Genomic DNA, 12,059 nt, shown 5'->3' with positions numbered 1-12,059 from the left:
ATGCAATTGGTTGGTGGATTGACCGAGAGTTTTTTTGGCTTCGATTATTTTTTGTAACGGGACCCGCTAAGCCGGTAAAAACGTTTACCCAAAATCGTCCTGAAACTTTGATTTTCATGTCTACTTTCTGTCAGGAAATTTGAGTTTTCACGACAGAGGTAGAGCAGATTACGTTTCCTGCCGCTTGTCAATTTACTGGCCGCACCTGTCACTTTACCGGCCGCATTTTTGACATTGCTAAATGTCTATAATGACTCCTGTCATTACTGGCAGATTGACATTAAACAAAAGTTCTATATGAAAATTGAAATTTTATATTAAAATACGATTTCGGGTAAAATTTAATACAACACTAGTCAGGAAAATGACATTACTTGACTCGGAAATTAAAATACTCGGCCCCAAATCTTTCCTCGCCAGTAATGTGTCATTTTCCTGACTTTTATGTAAATATAACTCTCCCCAGGAAAGTCACACACAGCACACCTTGTGTCGATCAACAATCGATGTTTTTCTTAAGATACGAGCGACTTCCGGAATAGGGTCGTGCTAATATTGAATGAAAAGTCTTTCTGTTCAAGATTGACACGATCTATTCCGAAAGTCGCTCACATCTTTAGAAAAACATAGATTGTAGATCGCGATCAAGTGTTCTGTGACCGGCAATCTTTCCTGGCGAGAGGTTTAACTATTGTTTGTAACGCATATAGTAAATGTTGACAAGTTAGTCAAATATGACAATTTCATTAACAACCATTAATGCGTAGGCTTTGTCACATGGATAACATGATATTTTAGACATTTCTTCGAGATCAATTTAAGAACGCCTTCTCACGTAGGGATTCCTGGGAATGAAAGAGCTGACCAAGCCGCAAAAGAAGCTCTAAACATGGATTTGCCCACAGTACAAATTCAACTACACACCGACCTCCAAAACTCTCTGAAGCAGTCTATCACCAGCAAATGGCAACATATTTGGAGCCTCTCCAACGCCAAACTGGCCCAAATTCAAACACAAATAACCGCACATAATCTACCCTTAATGCCGAGAAAGGATACCATAATAATACACAGATTAAGGATTGGTCATACTGGTGTCACGCATCTTGGACAGTCTCGATCCACCACGGTGCGAATGCAACAACATTCTTACTGTAAACCACATTCTCTCAGAATGCCCAAAGTATGATGAAAATAGACTAAAATGGCGGATAGGGACAGACCTGAAAGAAGACCTTGCAACACCAGCAAATATTGCCAGAGTAATTAATTTTCTGAAAGACATCAAATTGTATAATTGTATATAGATACCGTCCTATACTTATTATGTTAGCCACACTTATCTTACTGTAACTGTGCCAATGGCCATAAGTAGTCGAGGCACAATAAATTAAAAAAAAAATTTAAGAACTAATTATTTATGTTTACTATTTTTTATAAATGCGTATCAAATAGAATATTGTACATCAGGTAATACTGTTTACTGGCTCTAGGAGATGACAGGTGAGCCGTTCTCCTATCGCCAGTAAAAACTAATTTACCTGGCTAATAATGTGAATTTCGAATTTTATAAATAGGTAAAGTTACATAAGTACCGCTTTATATGAGTAGTGTGCGCTAGTCATTGAATCGAGTAAAAACGTTGCTGTGAATAAGGTTGGCAATAGTGAGAGTAGGGCAAGTGCAAAGAAGAAACCACCCGCGGTTGATCCTGTATCAGGCGGTAAAAAGAGCAAATGCTTTCGCTGTGAATCAGACTATTCTCCCAACACGTGTATGTATAAAAAGTTTAAGTGCGGGTTTTGTGACAGGGAAGGACACATAGCAAGGGCTTGTTTCGCGAAGAAAAGGCAAAATGCTAGAAAAAGGGTTCACTACGTGGAAGAACTTTCGGACCCAGACGATACGTATGGCGACATTTACCGGTGATTATACCGGCTACACTTTCGAACCGAAAGGAAAGGATCATATTTTTGGGTTTTGAGATAAGTGCTGAGGGATTAGGTCCACGGAAGATAAAAGGTATTATTCACACGCACCTGCGCCTACTGACGGAATTACAAGTATATATTTATGGGGATTATATATGTTTGAAAGACAAGGGGAACAATTTGCACAAAAGCTTACCTTTCTAGTGGCGGGTAAAACAAAATAGGATAGCTCTGGTTATCAGCGTTAAAAAATTTAATTATTATGTTTACGGCGGATACGCACCGACCATAAACCACTACTGGACAGCCTGAGTCATAAGAAAAGCACACCGGAAGTGCTTTCGCCTAGAATGCTACAATGGACATTTTTTTCAAATGCGTACGACTACCAACTGCAGTATACACCGGGAAAAAAAGATCGGAAATGCAGATGCTCTAAGCCGTCCACCTCTGAAGCTCGGTGTACCTCAGGTGCCAGTTTCCGAGGATGCTGGCCGCTTGAGAGGAATCTTTCGGCAGGGAACTAAAAAGGACCTTGCTTTGCCGAAAGTTCTCCAATGGGCATGGAACGGTTCGCGAAATAATGACACATAGATGCATAAACTGTTGTGTTATGACATCCCGTGGGGGCGTTAAGCTTACAACCTGCAGTTTTGAACAATGAATGTGCACGTCATGTTAATTCTAAATCCAAAAGCTGTCCAAAATTGGACTGTGCAGAAGCCAGAAGGGCACAAAAAGTATGTTAATGCATTGTTTGACGTACTTACTTTATTGGTGTATGGAGTGTGAGAACGATAGAGCTACGGAGAAAAGTGAGATTCCGTACGCTTTTAGGAGTAGGGACGCGGAGTAGCCATCACTTTTAATGCGGATTTATATTTTATATTGCAATCATAGTGTATTTATTTATTTAATTTCTTGCTTAAAGGTAGTGGAAGTGGTAGTATATACAACTCTCTATTGTTAAACCCGAACACGTTTCAGATAGAATAGATGAATGCTTTGTGATTTCAATCCTCTAGAAATAAAGTATTAGATCGTAGGAACGACTTGGCTAACAAAATTCTAAAAACACTCGTGGGAAATTAAAACAAACGAATGTCTCATTGCATGCAATGCCAAATTAATTTGGTTAATGGTACCTACTTATTATTGTAATTCATACGGTTTTTCGTTTTTATTACCTTTACGCGCGACCTTTCTTTTACTAAATTATATATGTGACATGATAATCGATAGGAACTTGAACTTCTACAATTTTTTTGGTACGGTTACATGATGCAAGTTTCACAAACTTAGATTGACCTTAAATAGCTTTCGTCCTGTAAAGTAACTTGTTCATAAAGCTGTTAACTACAGAGAAAACATTATGGAACTCCATGAAAAAGTAATACCATTAGTGGTCTAGCATTTTTTGTGAGAATGTTGTAACGAAAGGTTGTTCTTTTTTTTAGCGCCTCACGACATTGGTTAACTCATATTGAAAACTAACGAAGGGTATACCGACATGCTTATAGTAAAAAAGGTGCCATGAAAATAAGAATAATACATACCTTAGTTTCTTTAGAAGGGCTCGATGGCTTCACAGTTTCATTCTTGATAACCGTCTTCGTTTGCCCAATATCTTTATTGGGTACGTTTCGCATCGGAGGGACACGGTTGGCGTTATTAAGCTGAAGTTTCGGCAAAGGATCTTCAAACTCCTCAATATTCACATCAGGAAATTCCTCATCTTCAATATTTTCGTTTCTACTATGCTCTCTCATCATCATTTCCAAATCTCTTCTCCTATACGTTCTATTTAAAATAGGCCGATTAAGATTATTATCCCTAATTACGTGCTCCTCATAATTCTCATCTCCGTTATTATTATTAGTATAAACGCTATGAACAATTTCTCGTTTGTTTACAAGGGGCTTTCCGTTTTTAATTTGCGTAACCTGTTTCTTAACGGTGGTAGTTTTTACCATCGTTTTCGAATTGTCGCTTACGCCATTATATCCGTTAGTTTTAATCACACGTAAAGGTTCTAAGGGATAACTACGATCTATGCCAGCCTTTTGTCGCCTCTCGTCGAACATCTGTCGGACTTTTCCTGCCGGAATACCGTTATTAGAAGTTGGACTTCCAGTGCTTTCTGCACTTCCTCTATTTACTCTCTCAATTGCGCGTTGTTGCTGATTTTCGTATAGACGAAGCAATTTTTCCTCTTTTTCTTGCATTTGCTTTTGTTGAAAACGAGCCTGAAATGACAAAGGGCAGTTAATTACTGATTCAATAATACTTATTGGGGTGTATAATCGACATATCGGTAAGACTACACGAAATAATGAAAAATTTAATGGTCTACACTAACAAACTTCTCATACAGAAATGAATAACCTTCGTAAAAGTAAGGGTGGTAATAATTAATGTTGTAGTAACGAATACGATTTTCCACCAAATGTCGCTGTGAATATTTTAGGACGACAAGCAAGCAAGTTTCCATCGGGCCCGATAATTACAAGAAATATCCGCTTGACCCTTTCATTTTTATATTTTGAATCATTGAAGGTGTTCTTGGCCGAGACCCAAATATAGGCAAATGCTGCATGATTTATTAAATGAATACCAAATGATTTCAGTAGGAGGTAAATCTTATGCCGATGCCGATGACTCAGCGAATAGGTACCAAATGTAAAAACAATCGATTTAATATACAAATACTGGGGTGCGTGCGTTTAATTGTTACACTGTTTGATGGTGCTACGAATAGCAAATCAATTCATTTAACTAGGTGAATGTTAGTAATAGGTCATGAATACGTTGCCTATTTTAACATTCTCTTGCGATCAATAAGGAAAGTCGGTGTGGTCCCCATTGGTACGCCCGCGCTTCGATCTCGATTTGAATATGACGGCAAAAATATTTGTAAAGAAATAACCCAATTAGGTCATTCACGTCATAACTAGAATCCTACACTGCCAATGCATAAAATAATAACGTCATGTATGTATCTTCTTATTTGACAAACTTGAAGTGTTCGTAGAATTACTTTTTACGCAATCCCTATTATTATTGTCAGTATAATTTAATAAACCGAACCGTGAAAATTTAGCACATAACACTATTAAACAAAGAATGTATTTTGTAAGGTCTAAAGGTGTTACATAAAGGGCGTCCTTAAGTGTTCTCGAGTCTAATATAATGACAGCTAATTTGCGGGATGGAACCTCCCGGTTACTTATGGAGGTAAATATTCCGGAGCAGTTTGCTTGGTGAACAACCATGTAAAAAAATTTACGGAAGTGGGTGTTCAGAAAGAAAATAATGACGGAACATTCTGTATATGAAAGTATTCCAAGTTACTAAGTGTAAATCTGGTGGATTATATACCTACGAAATAAGCACAGAGTTGGTTGGTTTTATTTGAATTTGTATCTTAGTATGGTTTTTCCTTTTAGAAATTGTGTAATTGCGTGATTATTGTTTAAATGATATTGCTTCTGTAAATTGTTTACTTAGATTTGTGTATTTAATTGTAAAATGTGAAAATGTGTGTTAAAATGTAAGACACATCTGGTCGTTTATGATAAGGAGTTTTATCAGGCGAAAATTAATTAACGCACATCTGGTACTGATAACGAATAGGCAAGTGTTTCGAAGAATTTCGGGTTTTTTCGATGTAAGCGGGGACGCACTCCTTCAAATCTGGCGTTATCAAGTCTAATTGTGATTGATGGTGCTTTGAAAATTTTGTGAAAGGAGATTATTTTATTTGATAGTGGAAGCGGTGTTTCGTTAAATACTGGAATCAACGTAAAAATGAGGCTGCTGCTGCGAGTTCTGCGACGGTTAAAGAGCGTGTAAATTTCTTTTACGCTTAATCTCGGTAATTTGCCCTATTTATTTTTTTGAAGACGCAGTTTGTCGGTTTCGAAATAAAGCATGCAGAAGTTAACCAATCTTAATAAAATATTGAAATTATCGTCAGGTGAAGTAATAGCGGGAGAAGCACAAGGGGTGGGAGGTCGAAAACTTGGATTCTTAACCACCAGATATTCTCCCATGACATGAAAAAAAATTGGAACTACTTCTCGTTTTGCAGGAAATGGTCCATTTTCAGTCTCTATTTCCCGGTCTACTAGGAAAACGTTATATACGTAAGTACAGAACCTCTATTGTTTTGCATGCTTGCTCTCTCCAAAGCTTTGCTTTTCTTCTTCTTGGTAAAATTTGAAATGTATAATTTGTCATTTTTTAAGAGTAGCGTTGCCGTTTTAGCGACCTTACGCTATCCCTTAAAGTATTCATCTGATTTTTATGAAATTTAAGATATGTTGAATTGAGATTTGAAGCTAAATAGGATTCCGAGTACAGAAAAGCCCTTTTGGAATCCTAATGCTCTCTCGTAAGGTATTCATTCGTCGGGGAAATCCCAGGGTACGACCTTTTACCATTAAACAAGGTCACCTGTAGGTATGTAAATAGGAATCCCCAAAATCCCTGACCACTACCTTGGTCCACAATCTAAGACCACCACCCTGTTCTATTAACAAAGACCACGCCCTTTCACCAAAATCCAACGCCACATGACCCTGTGACGTAACAGAATTCAAGATGGCAGAGGTTATTCAACTTCTACTAACACTACAATGTTTAAAAACAACTTAATAGATAGGTAAAAACAGAACAAAATGTGTACACCTACTATACATACATAGAAAAAAATAAATTCCAAATTTTCATGATTTAATCATTTTAATAACTTTTTGAAATCCTTCATTCATTTCATCAAAGTCATGACCGTATTGAATTTCAATGGCCACTATTGTCACAATTTCGCCGGAGCATCAAGAACAAGCCAAGTTGCAGTAAAGCCCAACTTTCCGACAGCTACTTTTTAATCATAACTCCTTTATTTTTTATGATAGAAAGTTCATTAAAAACAATTTTTTCTATTTCGGTGTCACAATGATGATTTTGTACAACTGTTTTCGGCCGAAAACAGTTGTACAAAGACAGTGATTATAGTCGTTTTTTTTTGGTAACTCATCTCTTAAGTTGGCAGTTACTAGTTAGTACAAGTAGTACTTCGTTGGGTACTTCCATGTTTGAACTTCAAAATGTCAGTCTTACTACGCTGCCAACCTAAAACTTAACGGCATAAAAAGTGTTCCCAACATAAAACATGTTAGTTCTAATGTTCCCTATAGTTTCTGATAATGATTTTTTTAATTAAATTAAAGCACCGAAATAGAAAAAATAGTATGGAAAACGCGTGTTACAATGCTTTATTGTAATACTCCTATTTTGCGGACACTCGTGGCTACGCTTCGCGTCGCCACTCGTGCCACAAGATAGTCGTATTACAATAGGTCGCATTGTAACACTTGTCTTTCAATATACTATTGTAGGTTTTTACAAGAACCACAAGGGTACATATTAAATCCCTTTAAAACTAAGAGTTTAAAAGACTCAAACAAGATAGTGCTCGCATATAAATACACGTTTTTAAACGTCTACGTCTCACTTAATTTTTGTCGTACAGATGATTTCCAATGGAATTAAAAAAGCTACAATTTGATACCGATCTCCACAGTTGTTTAGGAGTTATTTTGAAGAGGACATTTTTCACAAAATTGCAGAAATTCGTTTTTCATGTTGGATCCAATTATTTTAAAATTAAGTACTTATTCTAAACTTGTCAAATCCAGAATGTATATGAATAATTCACAAATAATGAAAATTGAAAAAGGGTAACGACTAATTTTTAATTAGGGTGGTAGTTTTCGCTGAAACAAATAGGGATCGATCTTATTTTCATCACAATTCGCTCAATTTTTATGCTAATAAGACTAAAAAAATGTTTTTGTTTAAAATTTATACACTTTAAAAAGGATTCTATACTTAAGTTTTTCTCGAAAAATGCATAGTTTTCCCGTTATTTGACTTTAAAACTCTCTAATTCACCGCTTGACGAACAAGGGCTATTTTTCCAATGAAAAACTGATACTTGCGGTCGCGAATAACTCGAAAACTATCTTTTATGTCTACGAAAATGTGTTATGTATCAAATTTGGTCCCAATCGGTTCGGCCGTTTAGTCGGAAACGAGAGTAAGAGTACCTACAGACAGCCAGACATCGACATAATCGAGATTTTGTTTGATTCGGATTCCTGGTGCTTCAAAACTTGTATTTCCGACATTTTTACCCCAATGCAAAAGTTGAGTGGTAGGTACACGGCACCAAAATAATCACGTCTGTGGGGTTCAAATGTTTCGCATGAGAGATACACTCCCAAATGTCCCAAAACTTGAGCATTGTTTATAATTGAATTTTATAAATAAAAATCGAAAAAAGGCTTTGCCTAGGTTTTCGGGCATGTCCACTGCGATTTTTAGCGTATTTTCCAACGAACTTGGGTGCAGTAACTTTCTCTGTCAGTCCATCTGTCTGTCCGTCTGTCCGAGGACTGCTACAGTTTTCAATATATATATAGTTTGTTCTTTTTGAATTCGGTAGCTAATAACTCGGGCACTTGAGCCAAGAAGAATGGATGATTAATGTGCGCATGGGTAGGATATGCAATATCAACTTTCTTATTTATTAAGATATTTTTTCAAAATTTTAACTAATGATGTTTCTAGTAAAGGCAAACATATCGCATCTAGGTAAAGCAGTTAGTTCCATCGATTCTGCGTTAAGGTTGCGAAGAAAAATTAAAGAAACGGAAATTTTAAAACTTTGTTTATAAAGCATATTGTTACTTGAAAAAAGTGTTATAGGTAGAGCACAGATGGCGATGCAAATGCATAAAATTTGCATTAAAAAAGTTGGAAGATCTTGACCGTTTAATTACCACAAGCAGCAGCAAATCAACAGCGAATGTACGACACTGTTGCTAGAGCACCATGGCAAGTACAATACCCGAATGGCCACCCTTTTCATTGCGTTAAACGTGGTTTGATTCTTTTCAAATTTTAATCTGTGCCTAGAAGGTACTATATTGTTAGTTCCTTTACAAGACACGCAACGACGATTAGCATGGCGTGTGTATAGGACGCTGACAAAGCTTTATGAACATCAAATTTAAGTACAATCCACTATGAGCTCTTTGGATTATTTGATTGTGGGATAATAATTTCTTTGATAATAAATTCTAAGCAAGTAAACGAATTCTTACTTCCGTTTGGTTGGACTTTAAAGCTTCTTGCAAGCTTTTGGCTGCCCAGGAAGAGTCTAAATCCAGGGAGACAACATTACTTATACTGGATCCCAGATAGTAACTCATCACTCGTAAATTACAATTAAGTAAAATGCACAAGTTTTGTCAATGTAACACATTGTAAAAGGACGCTCGAATTTAATGTATCAAAAGTACGTGTGTGCAGCACCGAGCAAAAGTGTTTGTAAACAAAGTTCGTACGTAAATTAGTCAAGCGTACTGAAGTAGAACATTGTCAGGGTAAAAGTTTTTAATGGCATGCGCTCGTTTGGAAAGGGTTGGTCACTAGGTTACCGGGGTACTGATACATTCATTCTATTCTAAGAAAATGGGGGTGATAAATTGCGGCTCTTCGCCGATTCATTCCATGTGACTTTTTTGCATTGCGGATTATATTGCCAAGATCTTATCAGCGCGTTGCTGGAATAGCAAAATTATTACTCCGCAACTTCGCATTTCAACGAAATTTGCTGTTTGATTAGAAAATGGTCTAACGAATTAATGTGCAAAGCCGAATTGTTACTTTTCCACAAGAAAAAATTACTGGTTTACCCAAACAAATATGTGTAATGACCTTTTCTATTTCTGGTGAAAAATTTAGAAAAAGTGACCCTTTGCGAAAAAATCCTGTTATACGGCTTCGTAGTTCGTTGTGAATTTCACGACAGGGTCTTTAAAATAAATGTAAGTGGATATATGACTGATGATTGATGAAGGTGCTTCGTATATGAACCCTGCACCAGGGTCTCTGGTGCTTGTGAATACAGTAGGAGTAGGCAAATCATACCTATACGAGTGCAGCATATGCTCCTGCACTTAGTTCGCTTGGCAGTTTTAAATTTTTCGAAAATTTACATATGTAGGTGCCGCTTCATAAAAAAGGTAAACGAGAGTCGGGTGTAGTGATACCGCTAAACTCGGCTTTTGCGTTGGTTTGTATCTAAAGCAGCCCAGATAACGAAAATGCAGGCTTTCTATTGGCATACAGGGAACGTCGTCGTGGCATTTCCCTTGGTTCCGTCTCGGTTTTTTTGCTGGACGACTACATATAGAAAATTACAGAGAAAAGAGAGCTCCAGCTTAACTTCGATCGTAATAGTCTGCCAGTTCTCCGTGTAGCTTTACAATTGCCATGTAAATTTTTTGTGAATCGCTTAAGAATCATAAATCATCTGTGGGTCTGAATTGCAGTAGGGCTAGTTATTAACTTGTCTATAAAATTGTGCAAACAGTAGCGCAGTTCTCCTGTTATTACAATTTCGATAAAGACAATTCGCTTTAACTCAGCGCGTTCGGCTTCGGATATGCAACTGTTATTTTCGCAAGTCTTTTAACATGTTACAAGGAGAAATCTCTTTTTAAACCACAAGAGTGTAAACTGAGTCTGGAGAGGGACATTAACCGTACGCTTGGTGACTACCAAAAAGCCTAATAGTGGTGGCCAACGCTATTTTGAAAAAATGCTGGTTTCTAGATAAGACAAAGGAAGAAAAATCTTATGGACAAATAAAGACAGTGTTTCAAAAAGAAAAATCCCCTCGAAGAACAAAAACAAGACCAAATCAACAAAAAGCAAGGATAAGAGGAAAGTTACAAATTTCGTGAAGCAAAGAAGATTCAGTAACCATTTTCGACATACCTTCACATATACTCATAAGTCGAAGACTTATGATTCTGACGGCTGTTAAAGAATTACACCTTTTCTATCAAAACAAAGAAAAAGAAGGTATTGACAAATCGTTTTTGTTTGTATGCGCTGAAGTTCACCGGTTGCAGATTGATCCAAAATTTAATCGAAGAATTTTATATTGATGTAATTTTTTATTTAAGGGTGGATTCCAGTAGATTTTTGTTTGAAATTGAAGTATAAAAAGTTGCATAACTATTTTATTTGAGTGGCAATCGCTGAAACCTGTATCTGCCGTATCGACGGTAACTGAAGTCTTAAGACCCCCCATCAAAATAAAGAATGATAATTTTTAATTAACTACCTTCTACCTGCTTGCATATGATACCACATTTAGAGTGTAGCATAATGCCTACCATTTTTGAAGGTCAATATTGGCATTAATACACTATAATTATTCAAATAATATGATTTTTACATTGGCTCAAAGGTATGCAATTATATGTCCGAATTATGTAATTAATAGGGAAAGGTAAAAGATTATAAATTTTTATAAGGTGGACACTTTTGTCTGCATAATTCGAATAAGCAATTGTATATATGTGACTTTCAATCGACGTTTTTGAAAATTATGATGTATTTATTTGTTGATAAGTTCACCTTATGTTATGTTTGCTAATTATTTACTTATCTTGTTAAATATCACATCTAAAAGTAACCATTTTTTAAAATTTAATATTCAAGCTGCAACAAACAAACAAACATTTGAAGACATTTTTCAAGTGACCTCATTCCGATATGACATTTTTGGGGAAAATGGAAACAATTAGGTATTTAATATCAAGTGATTCAAAAGATTGAATGCTCCAAAAAGATAAAAGTTAACCAAAAACTGAAAAACACTATTTCGATCCATACGACTGGACAAAGGCAATTGAATTTCGCAAAAATCAAGTTCTTCCAACAGTACTTCCAGTACTAAAATTAGCGAATTAGAATGTGACATTTTGAATGGACCTAAGCACAATAATTCGAAGACCACAGCAGTGAATGTGAATATTTTTGTCCCAAAGAAAGAAAAATAAATATTGTTGATCAGTACGCCGTGTGGCACATTCAAAGAGTTTCTATTCTAGATAAATGAACTTGCCTGGTAAATTTGTGATTTTAGTTATTAATTTAATATATGTAGTATGTGTAACAAATTAATTTAACAGTGTAAAATGAATTGAGTTTAACAGTGTAATACATTTTCTATTTTATTTAAATTATTTGAAATCAACAAATCCT

At 36.1% G+C, this 12,059-nt stretch overlaps 1 protein-coding gene across 3 annotated transcripts in view; it reads right to left on the bottom strand.

Annotated features, from left to right (window-relative positions):
- Positions 1–12,059, bottom strand: part of LOC116180170 (zinc finger C2HC domain-containing protein 1C-like) — a 37,798-nt gene that overhangs the window by 6,015 nt on the left and 19,724 nt on the right. For all 3 annotated transcript variants that reach the window (XM_031500048.1, XM_031500041.1, XM_031500058.1), the window contains one exon: positions 3,488–4,177. In XM_031500048.1, the coding sequence (XP_031355908.1) occupies positions 3,488–4,177 (690 nt within the window). The remainder of the gene's footprint in view (positions 1–3,487; positions 4,178–12,059) is intronic.

The sequence above is a fragment of the Photinus pyralis genome, unplaced genomic scaffold, assembly GCF_008802855.1.
Source record: "Photinus pyralis isolate 1611_PpyrPB1 unplaced genomic scaffold, Ppyr1.3 Ppyr1.4_LG1, whole genome shotgun sequence".
Classification (NCBI taxonomy): domain Eukaryota; kingdom Metazoa; phylum Arthropoda; class Insecta; order Coleoptera; family Lampyridae; genus Photinus; species Photinus pyralis.
Note: the sequence above shows the minus strand (reverse complement) of the source record. Positions and strands in the feature narration are given on the sequence as shown.